Source organism: Dreissena polymorpha, chromosome 1 (genome assembly GCF_020536995.1).
Source record: "Dreissena polymorpha isolate Duluth1 chromosome 1, UMN_Dpol_1.0, whole genome shotgun sequence".
In the NCBI taxonomy this organism is placed as follows: Eukaryota; Metazoa; Mollusca; class Bivalvia; order Myida; family Dreissenidae; genus Dreissena; species Dreissena polymorpha.
The window spans coordinates 12933499-12953024 of NC_068355.1; the positions used below are offsets into that span (position 1 = coordinate 12933499).

At 34.4% G+C, this 19526-nt stretch overlaps 1 protein-coding gene across 6 annotated transcripts in view; it reads left to right on the forward strand.

The window, feature by feature from the left end:
* The window catches only part of LOC127871468 (glutathione hydrolase 1 proenzyme-like), a 187887-nt gene that overhangs the window by 154702 nt on the left and 13659 nt on the right, over nt 1-19526 (forward strand). For 2 of the 6 annotated variants that reach the window (XM_052414432.1, XM_052414448.1), the window contains exons 3-5: nt 7800-8081; nt 8488-8585; nt 15341-15457. The exons of 1 other annotated variant lie outside the window; for it this stretch is intronic. In XM_052414432.1, the coding sequence (XP_052270392.1) occupies nt 7800-8081; nt 8488-8585; nt 15341-15457 (497 nt within the window). Of the gene's footprint in view, nt 1-935; nt 1121-6710; nt 6786-7799; nt 8082-8487; nt 8586-15340; nt 15458-19526 lie in introns of those variants that run through there. 3 more of the 6 variants (XM_052414423.1, XM_052414441.1, XM_052414457.1) reach the window with 3 other exon arrangements.

A 19526-nucleotide genomic window follows, 5' to 3' on the forward strand; every position in this document is an offset into this window, starting at 1 on the left:
TATCAATATATGTGTGTGGACAGTAAGGTATCAATATATGTGTGGGCTGTAAGGTATCAATATATGTGCTGGCAGTAAGGTATTAATATATATGTGGGCAGTAATTTATCAATATATGTGTGGGCAGTAAGGTATCAATATATGTGTGGGCAGTAAGGTATCAATATATGTGTGGGCAGTAAGGTATCAATATATGTGTGGGCAGTAGGTTATCAATATATATGTGGGCAGTAAGGTATCAATATATGTGTGGGCAGTAAGGTATCAATATATGTGTGGGCAGTAAGGTATCAATATATGTGAAGATCGACTGAAGCTATCCGTCTTGATTAAACAGTCACAGCGTGTCTTGGTTCAACGATATATGACCATCTTTATAATCATAAATGCATAATAATATGTTATCTAATAAGATACCACAATTTATTCACAACCAAAAAATATGCGAAACTCTGCGAGTACTGGAACACAGCTTTTTAAATTTGTATTTGATGCTTTGAAATTAAATAAGAACGAATAGTGTGCATATTTTCTTACGTTTTAACTTTTCAGAACATTTAAAACAATCTTCTTAAAGACTATCTTTTAAGTAGGCAGACGAATTGTTTTCATAACCATCTCGTTCATCATTTTGTTCAATTTATTACCCCTTTATATTACTTATATCTGTCTTTCAATATTCACATTCCGAAACGCGATGACAGCAAAACACCCCTCTTTCTGGCATTAAGGCATGTTAATCAATCCCTGCTGGTTTGATATGACCCGAATTGATACCTAATATTTAGGTCAGATATCCGATCGGATGGATGCATTCTCCTATCTAATAACGCGCGCGATTTTCACTAGCTCGCAGATGATTCGGTAGTTCCAAGTATATAATTTCTTTGTTCTTTATCAACATAACATGCGTGGTAGCCCATAGAAGCCGCTAACTCATACGCAGCACGCATCTATAACAGCGACATTATTGTTCAGTTGCGAACACTGTCAGCATCGTTAGCGCATACTTACTACGGAGGCTTTTCTGTATTGTAATATGTGTTAACAGTGGGTTGATGTTACATTCCACGGATGATAGATCGTAATACGTTAGAGGAATATTACTTCATTACAAGAAGTAAGTGTCGATATTTGAGCGGAGTTATTGGTGAAATCAGTGTCAAAATCATTATATTGTTTATCAATTACAGTTTGAAAAGTCATTTTATACATTTATTGAAAGATTGACGTGCAATTTCAAAGCGCTGTTCAAGAGTTTAGCAAATTTGCAACGACTTCGCTTCTTTTGTTGCTGAGATGAGTCATTGTCTTGTCAATGTTTCAAAATTCACATAACATTGTGTCAGCATCCTACAGTAAAATATGAAGCTGACTCGTTTGTTTTAAGAAGTCACAATTTCATAATAATTGTTATAGTTTTATCAGTTTTTTTTTGTAAAAAGCAAACTTTTTTAATTTATATACAATGGTGTGCAATCATATTGTGATTGCATTACAAAAAGTCAATAACTGTGCCTTCATTTGACTGTAGTTGTGATTGCATTCTAAAAGTCAATAACTGTTCCTTCATTTGACTCTTCCTAAACGAAATACAGGCATACAAACATATCAGCGTGTAGGTAGTAATCTAACGGTTCATGTTATTTCTGTTTTTTCTTTAGAAAATTTTGGTAGACAATGAAACATTTATTTCCTCACACATCATTGCCTTATAATATCATTGAGACCATGATACGTGAACGGCAAAGCACAGCAAACACCAATGCGTTCTAACTGATACATTTGTACATAATGTGAGGTGTTGTTACTTTGATCATTTTGACATATGTTGGCTTAGATTATACGAGAAACGTTTCGTTTTTATTAAATTCGTTATAGCTACCTGTTTTTCACATGTTCGATCAGAATGTCATATTTACCCGGTATGTGTACATGCCATGATGTATACTAATAGCATGCTAAATATCAACAAAGTGAAATAGTATGTTTGCTATTGTAATATTTTTGTTTGTTTTTTCAAACAAAATGACAATAAAGTAATGTAAAAGGATTAAGCGAAAAAAAAAATTAACAGTTGTTTCCATTATATCCTAAATACGGAAAAAAACCGTTGTCGAGGAGAAACCATCGATAAAACAATTAACTACACAAATAAGCAAATGTTGAATCTTTAAGCTTCAACAGAATTTCATTTCGACAGTTCTTTAGGTGTGTTACTATAAGGCCTTCAAATCGAACGTTATAACGGTGTTCCACGATGTTTAAGGTCAAATTAAACATTGCAAATGACACTGTAATTTATACTGTCTTATGATCGCAGACGTAAACAATATAGTGAAGGTGTAATTAGTTGTACTTATTGCTTTTTTGCTTCCAAGGAATGCATGCTCATCGCTTCCTTTCTTACGAATGTTTGAAATTATTCGTCAGGAATGAAAAAAAAACGCGGATGAGCACTGCGCAAACAATTTTTGTTTCATGTTTACCAATAACACTTTTAAAAAGAAGTGCACGACATGATTAAAATACGAAAAACTTATTGTAGGTGCTTTATATGCATTAAATGTCAATGTATTAATTTATTTTGTCCTGGGATCTGTTTCATTTTGTCCTGGACTTTATTTTGATACAAAAGTAAATGTTCCATTACATTTGAAAATTCCTCTCAAGTGTCACGACTAATTGGCACTTAATGCCATAGCTGATCTCTGCAGAATGTCGGGAAAAGCTTCAATAACGTTTTATGCCACCACACGATCACTGGATTAGTGGAAGAAAATAATAAACATAACGGGAGCAATACAGCTTAAATGTATTCATTAATCTACTGTAATATCTATGAAAGAAAACATCAAATGCATCCCTTTAGCAGTGATAGTACTGTCGACCGATTGTTCAGGGCGACAAAATGTGTGAATATTAATACCATATATTTTAGACATAAATGCCATTTACGTTTTCTCTAGTATAACTACAAAATAAAACGCAAGTCTCCCGTCCGTAAAACATGTGAATAAGTAAGAAGTTTATTCTGTGATAAGGAACATCTTACAACTAACATGTAAAGTACGCATTTATCAAACAACTATTAGTATGAGTATGCAATAGTATGCTTTCTGTTATAGTAGCATTGGTAGTAGTGCGCGTGTTATTGTGGAAATGATAGACTGTAAATCGCTATTTATTATTCATGAAATGAGTAAGGCATGTGAAGGCGATAACCACGGGTGCCATCTTTAACCATCAACCGGACAGCCGTATTGCGTAATGCGGTGGTAGTCGGCTGTTTAAATGGAAACGCATAAACACAACTTCGTAGTTGTTTAAGTTGTATTTGTGGATGAACATCGACTTTGTCAAAATAATATTTATTTCTACGAGACAACAATTTTATTAATGCAATGAGAAATTTATTGTGAAATTTTCTAGTCCCACGTCTTTATTGAACAAACATGCGACACCAATTTAAAATCATATTGAAACACAATTAGAAATGAATATTATCATTTTCAAAATAACATTTTTTTCTTGTACACAACTTTCATACAGGTGAAAAAAAGCATTCTAGTACACATTTCAGAAATGAATACATGCATAATGTATAATATATGATTTATGACAACAATATAATTGTGTGCGGATGGGGGAAGGGGTTGCGTGAATAGTTTAACTTTGACTTAGTGCTACTGAGCAAAGTAAATTTGATATGTTTAGATATAATTTGTTGTTTATAGATGACTATTGAGTATGCTCGAGTATTAAGGAGCGCATGGAGGATGAGTGCAGAACAATATTAATTAATACATATTAGGGTACTGTTAAGTCATTTAATTCTCTTAGCATTAATACAAAAAGAGGGATTTATATGTAAAGCGAAAATCATCTACACAAAGAGGTGGTTCTGAGAAACATTGCATATTTTAAAATATGTCCAAGCAAGTTCCATATTATCAGCTATATCTTATATATTGTCATATTCTGATTTTATTAAGTGTCTTCCTTTTTCAAAGGTTGTTTGTGTTGGAGATATCGTGCATTTATACACATACATTTTTGCTCTAATAAACGATTAGTTTGCAGCATCACGATTTTATTTTTTATGGACCGTGCTCTGTGAAAAAAAGGGGTTTAATGCATGTGCACAGGCTAATCTGGGGCGACACTTTATGCAAATACATTAAACCCACTTTACAGAGCGCGGCTCATATATATACTGTTTGGAACAGGTTGTCGATAATAGTTTTTCAATAGATAAGTCTAAGAAAATATGTTTTATAGTTTCCTTATCCGTTTTGAAAAATGTGCATTTGGAAGAATCTGTCATATTCATCTAAAAAAGTGGACTATTCGTTCCAAGTATTCTGTGTACAATTTTGTAATAAAAACATTACATTTTCCATATTTAGTATAAGAAAATGGATCACAAACGCATTAGTTGCACCAAAAGTCTGTAATTTTTATTTAATTTTCCTGACATTTTTTTGTTTTGCTACGGAAACGCATGTTTTATTTATTATTTAGAACATAGACTATGTCGAAAAATATGAATTAATAATGGTCTGTATAAATGATGTATGAAAAACATTTTACTGATTCCATACTTTTGGTAATTTTCTTCAATACTTTATTCATTAAACATCGCCAAAGATTATATTTTAAATACCATAATATAAGAGAAGGTTGATTTAAAGATTATAGTTTTCATTAATTTGTTACGTAAACACATCGAAAATAGGTGTAAATACAGTTCTCGAGAACACATTTCCAAAATCGTGTATGAAAGTTAACGGTCGATCCATCCTGTATCTTCCGTCATCTTACGGAGTTCGTTCCTGTCTTAAGCAAGATCAAAACGTCCAGCACATTCGTCAAGGAACAACATAGAAACATAATTTTATGTAATGATACGTTCGATATCTCATAGAAACGTTTGTCTCAGTCTATTTGCTAAGCATCACTGAGGTTTTTGGTGTCTTTTTTTATGTCGTTATGAGGAAGTTTACCGACACGTGTGTCCTTTTCTACTGGTAAAAAACATAGGCCAAAACCATGCACTTATAAACAGCATTTATTTATGTTTTATTGAATAAAAATGCCTTTATTAAAATTACAAGACACAATGTAACTCCAGAAACATAAGATGGAGATAAATTCCTGTTAGCCTCAAGTAGACATTAATTTAATTCACATTTTCTGTCACGAAATGACTTGTCATTCACCAATAATTTAATCATCTTACCACACATATAATTACATCGGAATGGCATTTAATGTATGCTAAGGTTTTTGACGTGAATTACAGTAAAGACCCATCGTTCAAGAACAAAACGGAGCATAATGTCGGAACACATTTAAGCATTAAATTCTATTTATAAAGTTCATGGAGAGGGTTATATAAGCTAAAAGCAAGGTTGGAAGGACTGCTGATCCTCGTGTATTTTCTGACCATCGTATCTATCAACTCACGGGGCGTTTGTTTATACATCCCATCAACTGTGTTCCGTATATGTTTACACCTAAAAATTGCTTACATAACAAAAATTGAACCTTTAAATACATTCGTCAGTCAAGACAAGATAATATGCATAATTAATGGTATCAAGCGAAAAAGGACAATAATAATATTGTTGTGTATATTCTTACACCAAGTATTCAACTTTAAACATTCATTGGTTTTATTGGAACTATTGTTCTCTCGTATGAAAAGCATTCACAAACGCATTTGATATATTTTGCTTGTCGACCCATATACCACACGTCCTTATTCAATATGTTAAAACTGAAATAGCAACAAGTCTTAACTTGTTATTGCTAAATAACCACTATTTAGTCAGCGGCTTTATGAACTTACAGGGCATCTGTTTTTCTTTCCTTCCCAACAGAGTTCCTAGTGTGTTTATAACTAATGCTAACAGTGTTTATAAAGCAATTATTGAAGCGCTCGCGTCAGACGTTTTGAAATACTTATTGAAAAACCGGACATGAGATCATATTGCGAGATAGGAGTGGAAAGTTTTAATTACTTTCTCAAACCGACAAAATTAAAATTGATAGTGTTTTTTTGCAAAAGCTCGTAGTTGTAATACGTTGAATAAGACAACATCAACATAATAAATTAACACTCGCATACTTTAATGTTCGTTGTTGATAATGTTATGATGAACCGCAAAAATATACCGTTTTGAGATGACATTTTATATGAATTTTTTTTATATTAAATTTTGTCTTTTTCTTATAAACGCGCCACTTTTATGACACAAAATCCCTTTGTGTTTTAAAAACATAAGGTATTAGCATGTGTTTTTTAAACTTAAGAAAATCAAATAGCCCATCATCACTTATATGATACTGACATGTATGCATTTATTAAGCAAACTACTTTTCCGCTGATTACAAAACGTTTCGTACTGGAAACAGATGAAGTAGACAAACGAATATTCCACTAACATTGCAGTATGCTGTCATGTTATATTTCTAACTCGTGTACGAACAAAACAGAGATTGAATAAACGGTATCATTCAATCGTGTGATAAATGCTTAGATTCAACAAGTGTCAGCTTAATGTTGATGAGCTTTGTCTGAAAGTCCGTGTAACAATATTTAAATAGAAGGTAACAAACATACAAACATAATTATCCATTAAAAGTTTTTGAATCAGTTGTTTTTGCTTGCATGCATTTTCCATATTGTTTGGTGTTTGTTTCAGTTAGTTTCCAGAGTGAATAATGGAGCTAAATAACGGCATCACGAAAGATGCCGAGAATGAACCGGCAGCTAACGAGTATGTTAACAATATTAAAATAATCAAAGCTCCTTTCCTAAGTACATTTTAGCATTTAAAAGCAATCGTATCGTATAACAAGAATCAAAGCATATAATTGTATTGTAGTTGTTGGGGTATTGAGTAATATAGTATCAGTTTTGAACAATGTGTTAAATGCAGTGCAGGTCTGCATAACATTTTAATTTATAATATTCGCATTCATGCAGTCATTTTATCAAGTTGAGGGCATTATATCTGCTGGAGGGAGGAAAATATTAAATGCCCAATGTGTTTATGAAATTTAAAGCGGGACTGCACGATTGTTATATGTGTTCAATTGTAATATATTAATAAACTATGTTACAATATCACAAAATAGGCAAGAAAAAGTATACATTTAAGACGAATTTCATAAAATGCAGAAAAGGCAATTTAGCGCCGCGAGCTGATATTGACGAAGATATTTCGTACATATTTTCTAACAATAACCGAAGCATTTGTCTTTTTATTAGGATCGGAGTTAGTGTTCGTGTGTCGTATGAATAAATATCGTTGCAGGATATTAAAATGATCCGTAAAACTAGATTTTGATTCACATCGTACATGCATGATATACATGCTGGCGAATTCGACTGTATAGACATTTTCGATTTCCGAATTAAATATCTGGCTTTTTTCGCATTTTTCGACACATGTTCTTCTTAACTTTTATTTTAATTTATATTGAAGTATATGTATAATAAGTGTTTTTTACACATTTTATATACATTTATAAGTATTTAACAAAATCGTGTAATCCCGCTTTAATTTATATGCGCGGAGGAAAATTTAATCTTCTGATAAAAACATGATGTATGTGAAACATTATGCAGTGTTTGCATGTAAATAATTAACTGATAGATAATTATCCGTTAATTGGTACATTTCACTATTTCGCTGCGTATAGTTTTGATGTGTAACGCTTCATCACTCTTTTATGTCGCCTCTCACGACAACGCGTTTGTTGAAATGAATGTATTAAATATTTTACAGACCTTTGTTCGACAAAGCCAATACAAGCACTATGCAAGACTACGAGGAAAAGGCGAACCAAAGCAAATCAAAGTGTGAAGTGTGCATCTGTACAAAAAAGAGGCGGTTAATTATCACAATAATCCTAGTGATGCTATTTATTTATGCCGTCGGTCTGGCGATCGGTTTAGCCGTAGGGCTGTCAGGTGGCGAGAAAAAGCTCGAGAAAAACGATACGATAGAGGATAAGATTCCAACAGGGGCAGTAGTGTCCGACCATGAGGCGTGCTCGGATATAGGCAGGTATGGTGTATAGTATAAAAAAGAACTTATAATACAATTACTACCATCTAAGTAGCTTAATCCTATTATTACAAATGTACTTTCAAAGAAAAAAACAATTTAGTAATTATTTCAGTGACCGGTGAAGACCAATAAATGTAATTTTACGTCACGATAAACATAAGAATATGATGCTGACAATGGTTACTTCTTTGAATAACTTGATGCTATTGACGGTCCTGACGATAATCAAATGTTGATGATAATGATGCTTCTGAAAATTACGATATCTATGAGGATGAGGATAATCTTGATAATGATGTTTATGGTGATGATTATTATGATGAGGAGGAGGAGGAAGAGAAGGCGGAAGAGGAGGAAGCGGAGGATTGTGTAGGTAATAGTATTACGCTTTCATCATTTTCAGGGATATTCTTGAGCGCCAAGGCACAGCGGTAGATGCAGCAATCGCAACTTTGATCTGCAACGGGGTTCGTACACCGCACAGTATGGGCATCGGTGGAGGTAAATTTCATGTATATTTTAAAAATACATTAAGCTTATAAACAAACAATAAGTAAACATTTCCTTATTCGGCAACAATGCTATCTGATGGTCTTTTAAGCGGTTTCATTGATATTCAAGTGCTAACCAATACATCTACATTTGCGGATAAGCTAACAACCTTTATCATGTAATCAGTCAGGAGTTTCTTCTTCTTGTCAATTACTCAGATGGACACGACGGCTCTCTGAGCAAAGGTAGCCGTCGGTAGCTTAAGGTCCACCAGACGTCCATAGAGCTTCCGTTGTATCGTGGTTCCCTCCGCCAAGATCTTGCATGTAGTGGGCAGGACAGTAAAAATTGTTCTGCCGTCTTTATATTAGTCGGACAAAGGCAATCGCCTGATTGACAAATCATTAACATGTTGATCCAATGGTCGAGAGTTCTCTTGTGTGTTTGATGTTCTTTCTTAGTCAGTCGCATTTAATCTTCGCCTCCGTTGTATGGCTCATCGAAGCGGGAAGGGGCTATCTTGTGTAGCTTGAGTTGAACCCTTCCGCCGCCATTATTGTTCTATCCTAGTGATCATTCACATACATTTAAGCCTTTATCCGACCTTGTTTATCTATCCTAGTGACCCTTCTTATACCTCTCAGCCTTGGTCCGCCATTGTTCTTCTATTCTTATGATACTTCTCAATTTTTTTACAGCCTCGATCCGCCCTTGTTTTTCTATCCTAGTGATCCTGTTCATACCTCTCACCCTCGAATCGCCCTTGTTTTTCTATCCTAGAGATACTTCTCATACCTATCAGCCTTGGTCCGCCAGTGTTTATCTATCCTAGTGATCCTTCTAATACCACGCAGCCTTGGTCCGCCATTGTTCTTCTATCATTGTGATACTTCTCATATTTTTCAGCCTTTATCTGCCATTGTTGTTCTATCGAGATATACTTTTCATACCTTTCAGCCTTGGTCCGTCCTTGTTTTTCTATCCTAGTGATACTTCTCATACCTCTCAGCATCGATCCTCTCTTGTTTTTCTATCCAGGTAATACTTCTCATACCTCTCATCCTCAATCAATCCTTGTTTTTCTATCCAAGTGATACTTCTGATTACTCTCAGCCTCGATTCTCCCTTGTTTTTTCTATTCTTATGATTCTTCTCATACATTTAAGCCTCAATACGCCCTTTTTTATCTATCTTAGTGATCCTTCTCATACCTCTCAGCATTGAACCGCTATTTTTCTTTTATCCTTGTGATACTTCTTATATGTTTCAGCCTTGATCCGCCCTTGTTTTTCTATCCTAAAGATCTATCTCATACCTCTCAGCCTCGATCTGCCCTTGTTTTTTCTATCCTAGTGATACTTCTCATACCTCTTAGCCTTGAACCGCCCTTGTTTTCTATCCAAGTCATCCTTCTCATACCTCTCAGCCTCGAACCGCCCTTGTTTTTCTATCCTAGTGATACTTTTCATACCTCTCAGCCTTGGTCCGCCATTGTTTTTCTATCCTAGTGATCCTTCTCATACCGTTCAGCCTCGTTCCGCCATTGTTTATCTATCCTAGCAATACTTCTCATACCTCTCAGCCTTGATCCGCCCATGTGTTTCTATCCTAGTGATACTTCTCATACCTCTTATCCTCGATCAGCCCTTGTTTTCTTTCCTAGTGATACCTTTCAGCCTTGTTCCGCCCTTGTTTTTCTATCCTAGTGATACTTCTCATTACTCTTAGCCTTGACCCGCTCTTTTTTTCTATCCTAGTGTTCCTTCTCACACCTCTCAGCCTTGATCCGCCAGTGTTTTTCTAACCTAGTTATCCATCTCACACCTCTCAGCCTTGATCCGCAATTGTTTTTCTATCCTAAAGATACTTCTCATTACTCTTAGCCTTGACCCGCCCTTTTTTCTATCCTAGTGATACTTCTCACACCTTGCAGCCTTGATACGCCATTGTTTTTCTATCCTTGTGATCCTTCTCATACCTTTCAGCCTTGATCCGACCTTGTTTTTGTATCCTAGTTATACTTATCATACCTCTCAGCCTTGACCCGCCCTTGTTTTTCTATCCCAGTCATACTTCTCATACCTCTTAGCCTCGATCCATCCTTGTTTTTTTCTATCCTAGTAATACCACTCATACTTCTCAGCCTCGATCCACCCTTGTTTTATATCTCAGAGATGCTTCTCATACCTCTCATCCTCGGTCCGTCATTGTTTTTCTATCTTATAGATCCTTCTAATACATTGCAGCCTCGATCCGCCCTTGTTTATCTATCCTATTGATACTTCTCATACCTCTCAGCCTTGATCCGCCCTTGTTTTTCTATCCTATTGATCCTTCTCATGTCTCTCAGCCTCGATCCGCCCTTGTTTTTCTATCCTAGTGATACTTCTCATACCTCTCATTCTTGTTCCGCCATTGTTTTTCTGACCTAGTGATCTTTCTCATACCTCTCAGTCTCGATCCGCCATTATTGTTATTCTATCCTAGTGATACTTTTTTTACCTCTCAGCCTTGGTCCACTCTTGTTTTTCTATCCTAGTGATCTTTCTCATACCTCTAAGCCTCGCTCCGCCCTTGTTTATCTATCCTGGTGATATTTCTCATACCTCTGAGCCTTGCTCCGCCATTGTTTTTCTATCCTAGTGATCTTTCTCATACCTCTCAGCCTTGTGCCGGCCTTGTTTTTCTATCCTAGTGATACTTCTCTTCCTTCTCAGTCTTGATCCGCCCTTGTTTGTATATCCTAGCGATACTTATCATACCTCGCAACCTCGATCTGTCCTTGTTTTTTCTATCCTAGTGATACTTCTCATCCCTCTCAGTTTTGATCTGCCCTTGTTTTTTTTATCCTAGTGATACTTTTCATACCTCTCAGCATCGATGAAAGATGGCTGTCCCTACCCTTTTACACGCACCAAGCGACATAAATGAGCAAGACCATTGATAAAAGTACGAACATAATGGATATATAACCAGCTTCCTCTTGCATGCAATACTACATATTATAAAGTAGTGTTTGGCGGAGATTGGTATCTTAAACGGTTAAGACCTTTGGTGGATTACCGCTATTGTTAACAATAACTTTAGATAACATTTATGTTTTCCATGTAAATGAATTTATATTATTTTCGGTTGATTTTCTGCCTTTACGGAAATAAACATTGTATCATTATCGCATTAGTTTTAAACATGTCAGAATCAAAGTACTGGCAGTACTGGTGTGACGATGATTTTTTAAGAGGATGGATATAAAACATCAATTTAAGTTTATCTATATCACCACAATTGTGTATGTTGATACGAACATTAGGGTACGATAAAAAAAATTGGGTACGAAAATTTGGGTACGAAAAAAAATTTGGTAGGAAAAAAATTTGCGTACGAAACATTTTTGGTACGAAAAAAAGTTTAGGGGTACGGGGAAGTAGTACCCGTGGGTAACTTGACCCATTGAGCGAAACTGGGAGGCGGGTCACATTCTTGTTCATTAAGTATGGCAATACCTTCATGATGATTCTCGAAAGTAGGTATGAGCACAAAGCCGGACCATGTGAGCTCATTCGTATGAGCACTTGACTATCCGAGTTCGCCCACGAACATATGGATAAGTTAACTAATAGCGAAATGACCTTATACATATATATGCTGAAATCTAACAATCGAACGAAATATCAAACATGGTATGTACACTTAGGTGGTTGTGTAATTTCTGTTAGAATATCGTATTCAATATGTAAATTTTAAATGATTGTGCCCGCACTTGAGTTTGTTGCCTTGTTTGAGTCTATACGCGCCTAGGCGGCACCCAGTGTGTGAATTTTGTTTTTCCAAGGGAATGAGTTACCTCCGCGCTGAGGCTGCATAATGTTGGGACCCGGAGTGTGTCCAGCACTCCTACCTAATAAGATTAGATTGACGACAGTTGGGACGAATTTTGTTTTGTACTGAAATACTTTATAATTTTTTATATGGTCAAATGCTGCGGGGGGATGAGATTATCCGGAAAAAAACACCTGTCCGGAATGGTGACCACAAAACAGACAAAATATAACATTGCGCCGGGAGCGGGAATCGAACCGGTGTCGAAAAGGTGAAAAAGCGAACGTCCTTACCTCTGCGCTAGCGGGACGGACAATTACGCAAAGAAATGTTGTTTTATCTATATATATCATAGCAGTGCAGCGTTTACAATTTGCAGGTTCGAAATTGTTCGCATTATTTAGTTTTGTGATCACGTAAAAAGTTAATTTTACATGTTTTTATTCGCAATTTATTTACTAAATCGAGAACAAATATCAAACAAAATAGAGAAAATATATAGTTGTTTCATTGGTCCATAAAAAAATGGATGTAAAATTACTATTTTGAAATTAACGTTTTATACACTTATTGAATCTGTTTCCCCAGGATATGCTGTTCTATTAATATTTACCTTTATCAACACGAACGACAACTCTGCTAGGAGAATGTTATCAATGAAAATCAACGAGCAATCTCCTACGCAGTGGCGAATGCCAAGGAAAGTAACTGAAAAATCGAGTTATCTCAATCGACTGGCTCGGTCTTTTACATAGGTCGCCATTGTGAAGAATTTTTTACTGGTTATAAATCCTTAGACGATGCTGTTCCAGCATCGTCAAAAATGAACACGCGCGATTAAATGCAATCATTCAATTACGAAATATTGAGTACAATGCATTTCTCTAATCTCGGTCCATGTAGCGAGCGAAACTTATGAAGCGACCAAAAACGAATGGAATCAATTTTCGTCATTACTGTACTACTTTTTTTGTATTTTAATTTTAAATTAACAGTGTTCGTATTGTTTGTTACCAAATACCGTTCATTACATATACACAGTGCATACAACTTATGCTTGCACTACAACAAAGCATTCTTTCGACCTATTTTGTATCATCTTTTAGAGGAAATTGTGTACGCTTTGCCGCGCTTGGTTATAAAATCTCCTTACACTTTGTCCGTGTGCATTTTTGGGCGTTTTTTTTAATTCTGATCTAGTTATTTAATGAGACGCGTTCTGAGAAAACTGGGCATAATTTTTGTGCGTAAAGTGTTGTCCCAGATTTGTCTCTGCAGTCCGCACAGGCTAATCAGGGACGACACTGTCCGCTTTTATGGTATTTTTGGTTTCAATGAAGTCCCTCCTCACCGGAAATCAAGTTTAGGCGGAAAGTGTCGGCCCTTATTAGCCTGTGCGGACTTCACATGCTAATCTGTGATGACACTTTACGCCCAAAAATTATGTGCATTAATCCCAGTTTTCTCAGAACGTGGCTCAAATTAGCAAACTGCTGGGGGTTAATCGAAACATATGAGCCACATAAACAATATCAATCAGTTACCGACCATTCACATACGGAAAATAAGATACAATAAAAATACGTGAGTAGTGTAGCCAGCTGCGATATTTTAACTGTGTTAAATGTTTTCCAGTTTCCCATCCGTTCTCGAGTTTATTGGGTTGTTGTAAGGTTACAAATGACATCATCAGGTCAGAAAATAAAAGTAACAAACACAAAATATTGATTTAAATAGAAGCCTAGTGCACTGTCTAAAATGAGATATACATTGATTAAACTACGGTAGATAATTTCTGACTGCAAATGGCGGGGCTAAATTTACAATCGTTTGTATGTAACATTGTTTATGCTATTATTTACTCAAATTCGCTTTTAGGATTACGAAATATATAAATCATTTGCAGAGAACAATTAAAGTAATGTTGCTTATATTGGATGTATTAAGACAGGAAAAAAATTAACAGAAAAATGTTTTGTAAATAAATTGTTGATAGTGGTGTATATTCATTCTTAATAAGTAAATGGTGTTGGTGTTTGGAATTTTTGGGTACGGGTTGAAGGGAAATACCTGTTAAAAGGTTGCATACACTTTATGAACAAATTGATCTTGATTTAAAAATCAAATTATATTAACGACATGTTTTTTAATGGGTCTCATCATGGTATTTTTTCCCATTAAATATAGATAGTTATTTGAAAAATGAAATTCCATTTTTGTCAGTAGATAATTATTTAAAAAAAAACAGGTTTTATTAATGACACATGAAGGCACAAATTATAGAATGCAGAAAAAGTATGCTTTCGTGCGTTTCTGAAGTGGGATTCAGACTCAATGCTTCAAAAATCGCTTTATTCAAGGAGACGTTTACTACACTATTCCCGATAAAGAAAGTTCGCATGCGTCGTGTATCTCATCCCATGTACATTAACGATCGAGAGCACTTCTACTTCTGAGTTTCCTGCTAAAATTGGCCTCGTGGACATCTTTAATGAATATTTTATTGATATTTATAGTTAATATGCCCGTTTAAACAAATATATTTCAAAAGTATGCGTTCCGAATATATACTAATTAAATGAATATATACGAGCAACTTACGAACATTTCTAAATAAATATCCAAATGCATATTAGTCAAGAGCAATTTGTTTAACACTTGATTTTGCCCTATTAACCATATACTGGTAGGGAAAAATGAAATAATATTTATCATGTTGCGTATTCCACATAGGCGATCATTGTGCAATCGAATTACTGATTTCAATAGAAAGATTAAATATTATAAGAAAATGTGTACAAATTCCAATTCATTTTGAATCTTCTGAAGATGTTATCGATCTAAATAATTTCTTTATAATTTGTGGTGATACACAATCGTTCTTTTTCTGTTATACATTATAAAATTTACACAAAACTCATTTGTTAATTTTCTTGTTGTTCTAGGTATGTTTATGGTGATATATGACAAATCAGCCAAGAAATCCATATACATAGACGGCCGGGAGATGGCACCGCACTCCATTACACAACATATTTACTCCAATCTCACCAAGCATAATGGTATGTCTAAAGTAGTGTATTCCAAACCCCCAAAGTTACGTCCATTACAATGAATGAGTTTGCATGTAACAAACATAGTTATGCACTTAAGCATGTAGTATGTCGTTTTGAAAAAATGTTTGAAAACACGAGTGTCAATACTAATGCAACATTGAACACAGTTTATGTGAAAAAACATTTTAAAAATAATTTCATTGTTATATACATGTACATAGATATGTACACTGACTTTTCGCTAACATCCCACCATCCTAACCATACAACCAAATCCACCCTTTTTAATAAAGCAAAACACGTTCTATGCCTAATTTATGATTTAGTTTGGTTACGCACTCGATACATTCCCATGCAGTTTAAATTACAAATACCATTATTTAACACGTCATGTTGTGTTAATTAAGAATTTTGACAAGGTGTTCGTATTCCATCAATATTCGATAAAGTATTGGTAGACACCGGAAGCTTCGCACTGACGTATAGACCTCTTGTGGAACAGACGTACCGTACATACAAGCAAACGTACGACTCATGTATGCTCTCTTCTTTGAAGTTGGTCATAGAAATATATACTTATACCATACCAAGGCATTAATATGTGTAAATTTAACTATATTTAGATTTTTTGTTTCGATATTAACACACAGTTTAATTATGTAAACCTTTCACATGATGTATTTACAAAATCGTAAATTCATGTTTCATTGCTGAAGCTTGAGTTTTCTGATATTGTGTTATGTTGTATGCACGACTAATATATATTCATAAATATGTGGACATGAAAGTGAATACAATTACCTCAAATAAGATTCAGCACATAGACACAAAAATGATCAGCAAGAAATAAACTTGATTAAGTCGAAACTGTTTTGACCGCACGAAATCATTTATAATTCCGCTTTCAGCCATTGCGACTTAAGCAAATGTTTTTCGGTATAGATCAGTAACACAATTCCTGAACAATGTCATACGCACCTGAAATTTACAAGAAACACGATTCGAGAAAATACAGAGCTTAAACTAGGTAATCCTTGGTGTGGCAGACATGATGATGATTTTGTTTATGATATTATAGGGATACCAATAATTCCTAATAAAAGCGCTTTCTTGATTTCAAAACTCTATGGAAAATCACGTAAAGCCTTAATTGATTATAGCTCAGAGAGTCGAAGCTAAGCACGTCCATACTCGTATTTAATTAGGAGAAAACAAGAAAGTAATTATATTATTTGGGTGAAACAGCTAACATCGACGCTTTAAGCAGCCTTCTGCACTTTTAAAAACTATTTGATACGTTAATCAACGACTTGTTCGCATGCACGGTAGTCGTTATTGCATTGCAGCCGATGGTTGTTTTATTTCCGAACTGAGGTACTGTTATATGTGCAGTGCCATTTGCTTTTAATCAATTTTCTCAATATATTTTGCAATTCGAATCCAACTTTAAATACAGTACAATTGTCTCATTGTATCTGAATATCCATTTTCAATAAATTAGTTCATCTATCCGTGTTGCAAATCTTTGTAGACTAAGTTAATGGTCATAACTGTTTCATTACATACTCATTAAGTCGTTACAGTCGAAATTCAATGCCTGGCATCTACTATTTGCTGCTGCGTTAAGACTATGCGTGTCGTTATAATCTTTCGCAAGTTACTATTTGCCAACAGCATATTAAGTCTTTGCTTTACCAGTTTTTGTCATTGACTATAATTAATATTGCGGTTGCGAGTTGTTTACCTGTACTCTAAGATTATGTAGTTAGCTTCTGTAGTGTTGTTTGTTATTAGTCACATGCATTATATAAATAACCGACAGTTGCTAATAACGGTTTCTATTCCCAAATCGGGGGAGTTTTATTATTCGTGTAAGTTGATGGCACAACTATTCCGTATGGGATTCAGGTTGAAAAATGCTTCATAGATTACAAAGTGGTCGGTGTTTTATGAATAGTTTAGCGCTTATACTAGTTTATTTTATGTTGACCAAAACACATAAACTTCGATCTTTTAAACTTGGGTTCGATTTCAATTCGGCGTTGTTAATCAGGCTCGTGTGCTTACATAAGTTTATTACATTGTTCTGTTATACGGCCTATATTTGGCGATGTGAGATTGTGTGATCGTTTCTTGATGTTTAAAATTACTGTTACTATTTCCATCGTTACAAGACCAATTTTTAAGTCACAAACGTCCTCTTGTAGTAAGCTTTATGTAGATTTCTTTTATAGTTACAGACGTAGCGTGACGTCAATAGACGGACATTTAAGTGTAATCAGCTTCTACGACAGCGTCAAATATAATTTGCTGATTTAAACATACTGGATACAGCGAAATTTTAATTGTAGCTGATATTTCTCCTCCGCGATCTTTGTTAAATGTAATCTCATTTGGCACACACATGATTTTATATTATTCACTCATAGATGTGTATATGTGTGTGGAAATACCATCGTTTATGCAGCAGATCAACAAAAATCTTTTCTGAAAACAGCTCTGTTCTTATTCGAATGTGTGTATGCCTAAATAGTTTCAGTGTATTATGAGAGCGTAAATACTACCGCCTCTTTAAACAAAACTGAACAAAGAAGCGGATAAAAAGATGTGCTCATGTCGGACCAATATTCGGCAAACATAACGAGATACTTAATGTACCGTAACAAGATATACAGCATAATGCCAATTTTTCTTGGCTTGTGAGGATATTTGTTATCTTATACCGAAATGGACGATTGGCTTGTACCGGATGAGCACAAGAATATATTTCAACCATTGCCAAGGTTGATTATGTTTAGTTTTTATGTACATTTAGAACCTTTGTGAAATAAACAAAACAACCAAATGTTCATTAGTATTAAATGTTCTTATGTTTAAATATAAAACTTTTTTTTCAGAAGTAAAATCCACATTCAATTAATATTAATAAGGATTTTGCTTTTATCTGAAACCTTTGCGAACAAATCACGTGTGATATTTTTCAATTATTACATATGTCCGACATTAATAAACAATCATAATATTGAATGTAAGCGATACGAAATATGTTAAACTTGGTGTAATACAAATAAGTAAAAACATAAAGTCCTTTGTATGATTAGACCACTGATAGATTTGCCGTAAAGAAACAAATATGTTTAAAATGACGCTCAATTCAAATTATAATTAGTATGTAAGATTTCCCTGTGTGGAGGGTTTGTCATCAGGTAGTAAAGCTCATTATTCTCATTAGTATTTTGTTAGTTGTACATTTCGACAGCGTTATATTTATGGATATAAATATAGTGTTTCTAGACCAAAGTATGGCGATCGTATAACTTTTTTCGTAGCTGTTTCTATTTTGGCTGTTATTGTTTGTATTTTTTTCTTCAAGAATGATTATAGAAAATGTGATATGAGTGTGCATGCATGTAACAATTATATGTTTTGTTTAAACGTTGGCACGAAAGCTTGCTTCTTGATTAAGTTATCTTGTAGAATGTGTAATAATCATTTACCCGTTTCTCAGGTAATCATTTATCGGGGAGATCATTATCAACATTTGCATATGTCTTCCGAATGAAATTAAGCGTTATATTAATGCTGATAACTCAGATAAGATACCTACGCTTTGCCTATTAGCTTTTAATTGCAAGACTGCATCGCTCATTCTTGGGCATTGCGTTGATACATGATAATTTTCCGATTATGTAAGATTGTTTTGAAAACAAAGTTCGCATCATTATCATGGATTGGATAAGTATGATAATTGACATGTGAATACACACAAACACATGCATCTTGCATTACTATGTATGATTGATTTATTAATATATATGTATGACTTTTTTCAAATTAAACTAGAAGAAATTGTGTGTTTTGTTTAGATTATATTGCATTTTGTTGCGGAATTTTTAAAAAATCATTTTTTGCATAAAACTGAATTACAATCTTGTTTGCAACTTATTTCATAATATTACATACATTTCATTTTGTTATTTTGTATTACAATGAAAAACATCGATTTCAATTTTTGATACAGATTGATAAAAAAATTAAACATCAATAACTTGTTTGAAAGTATTCATGATGTATT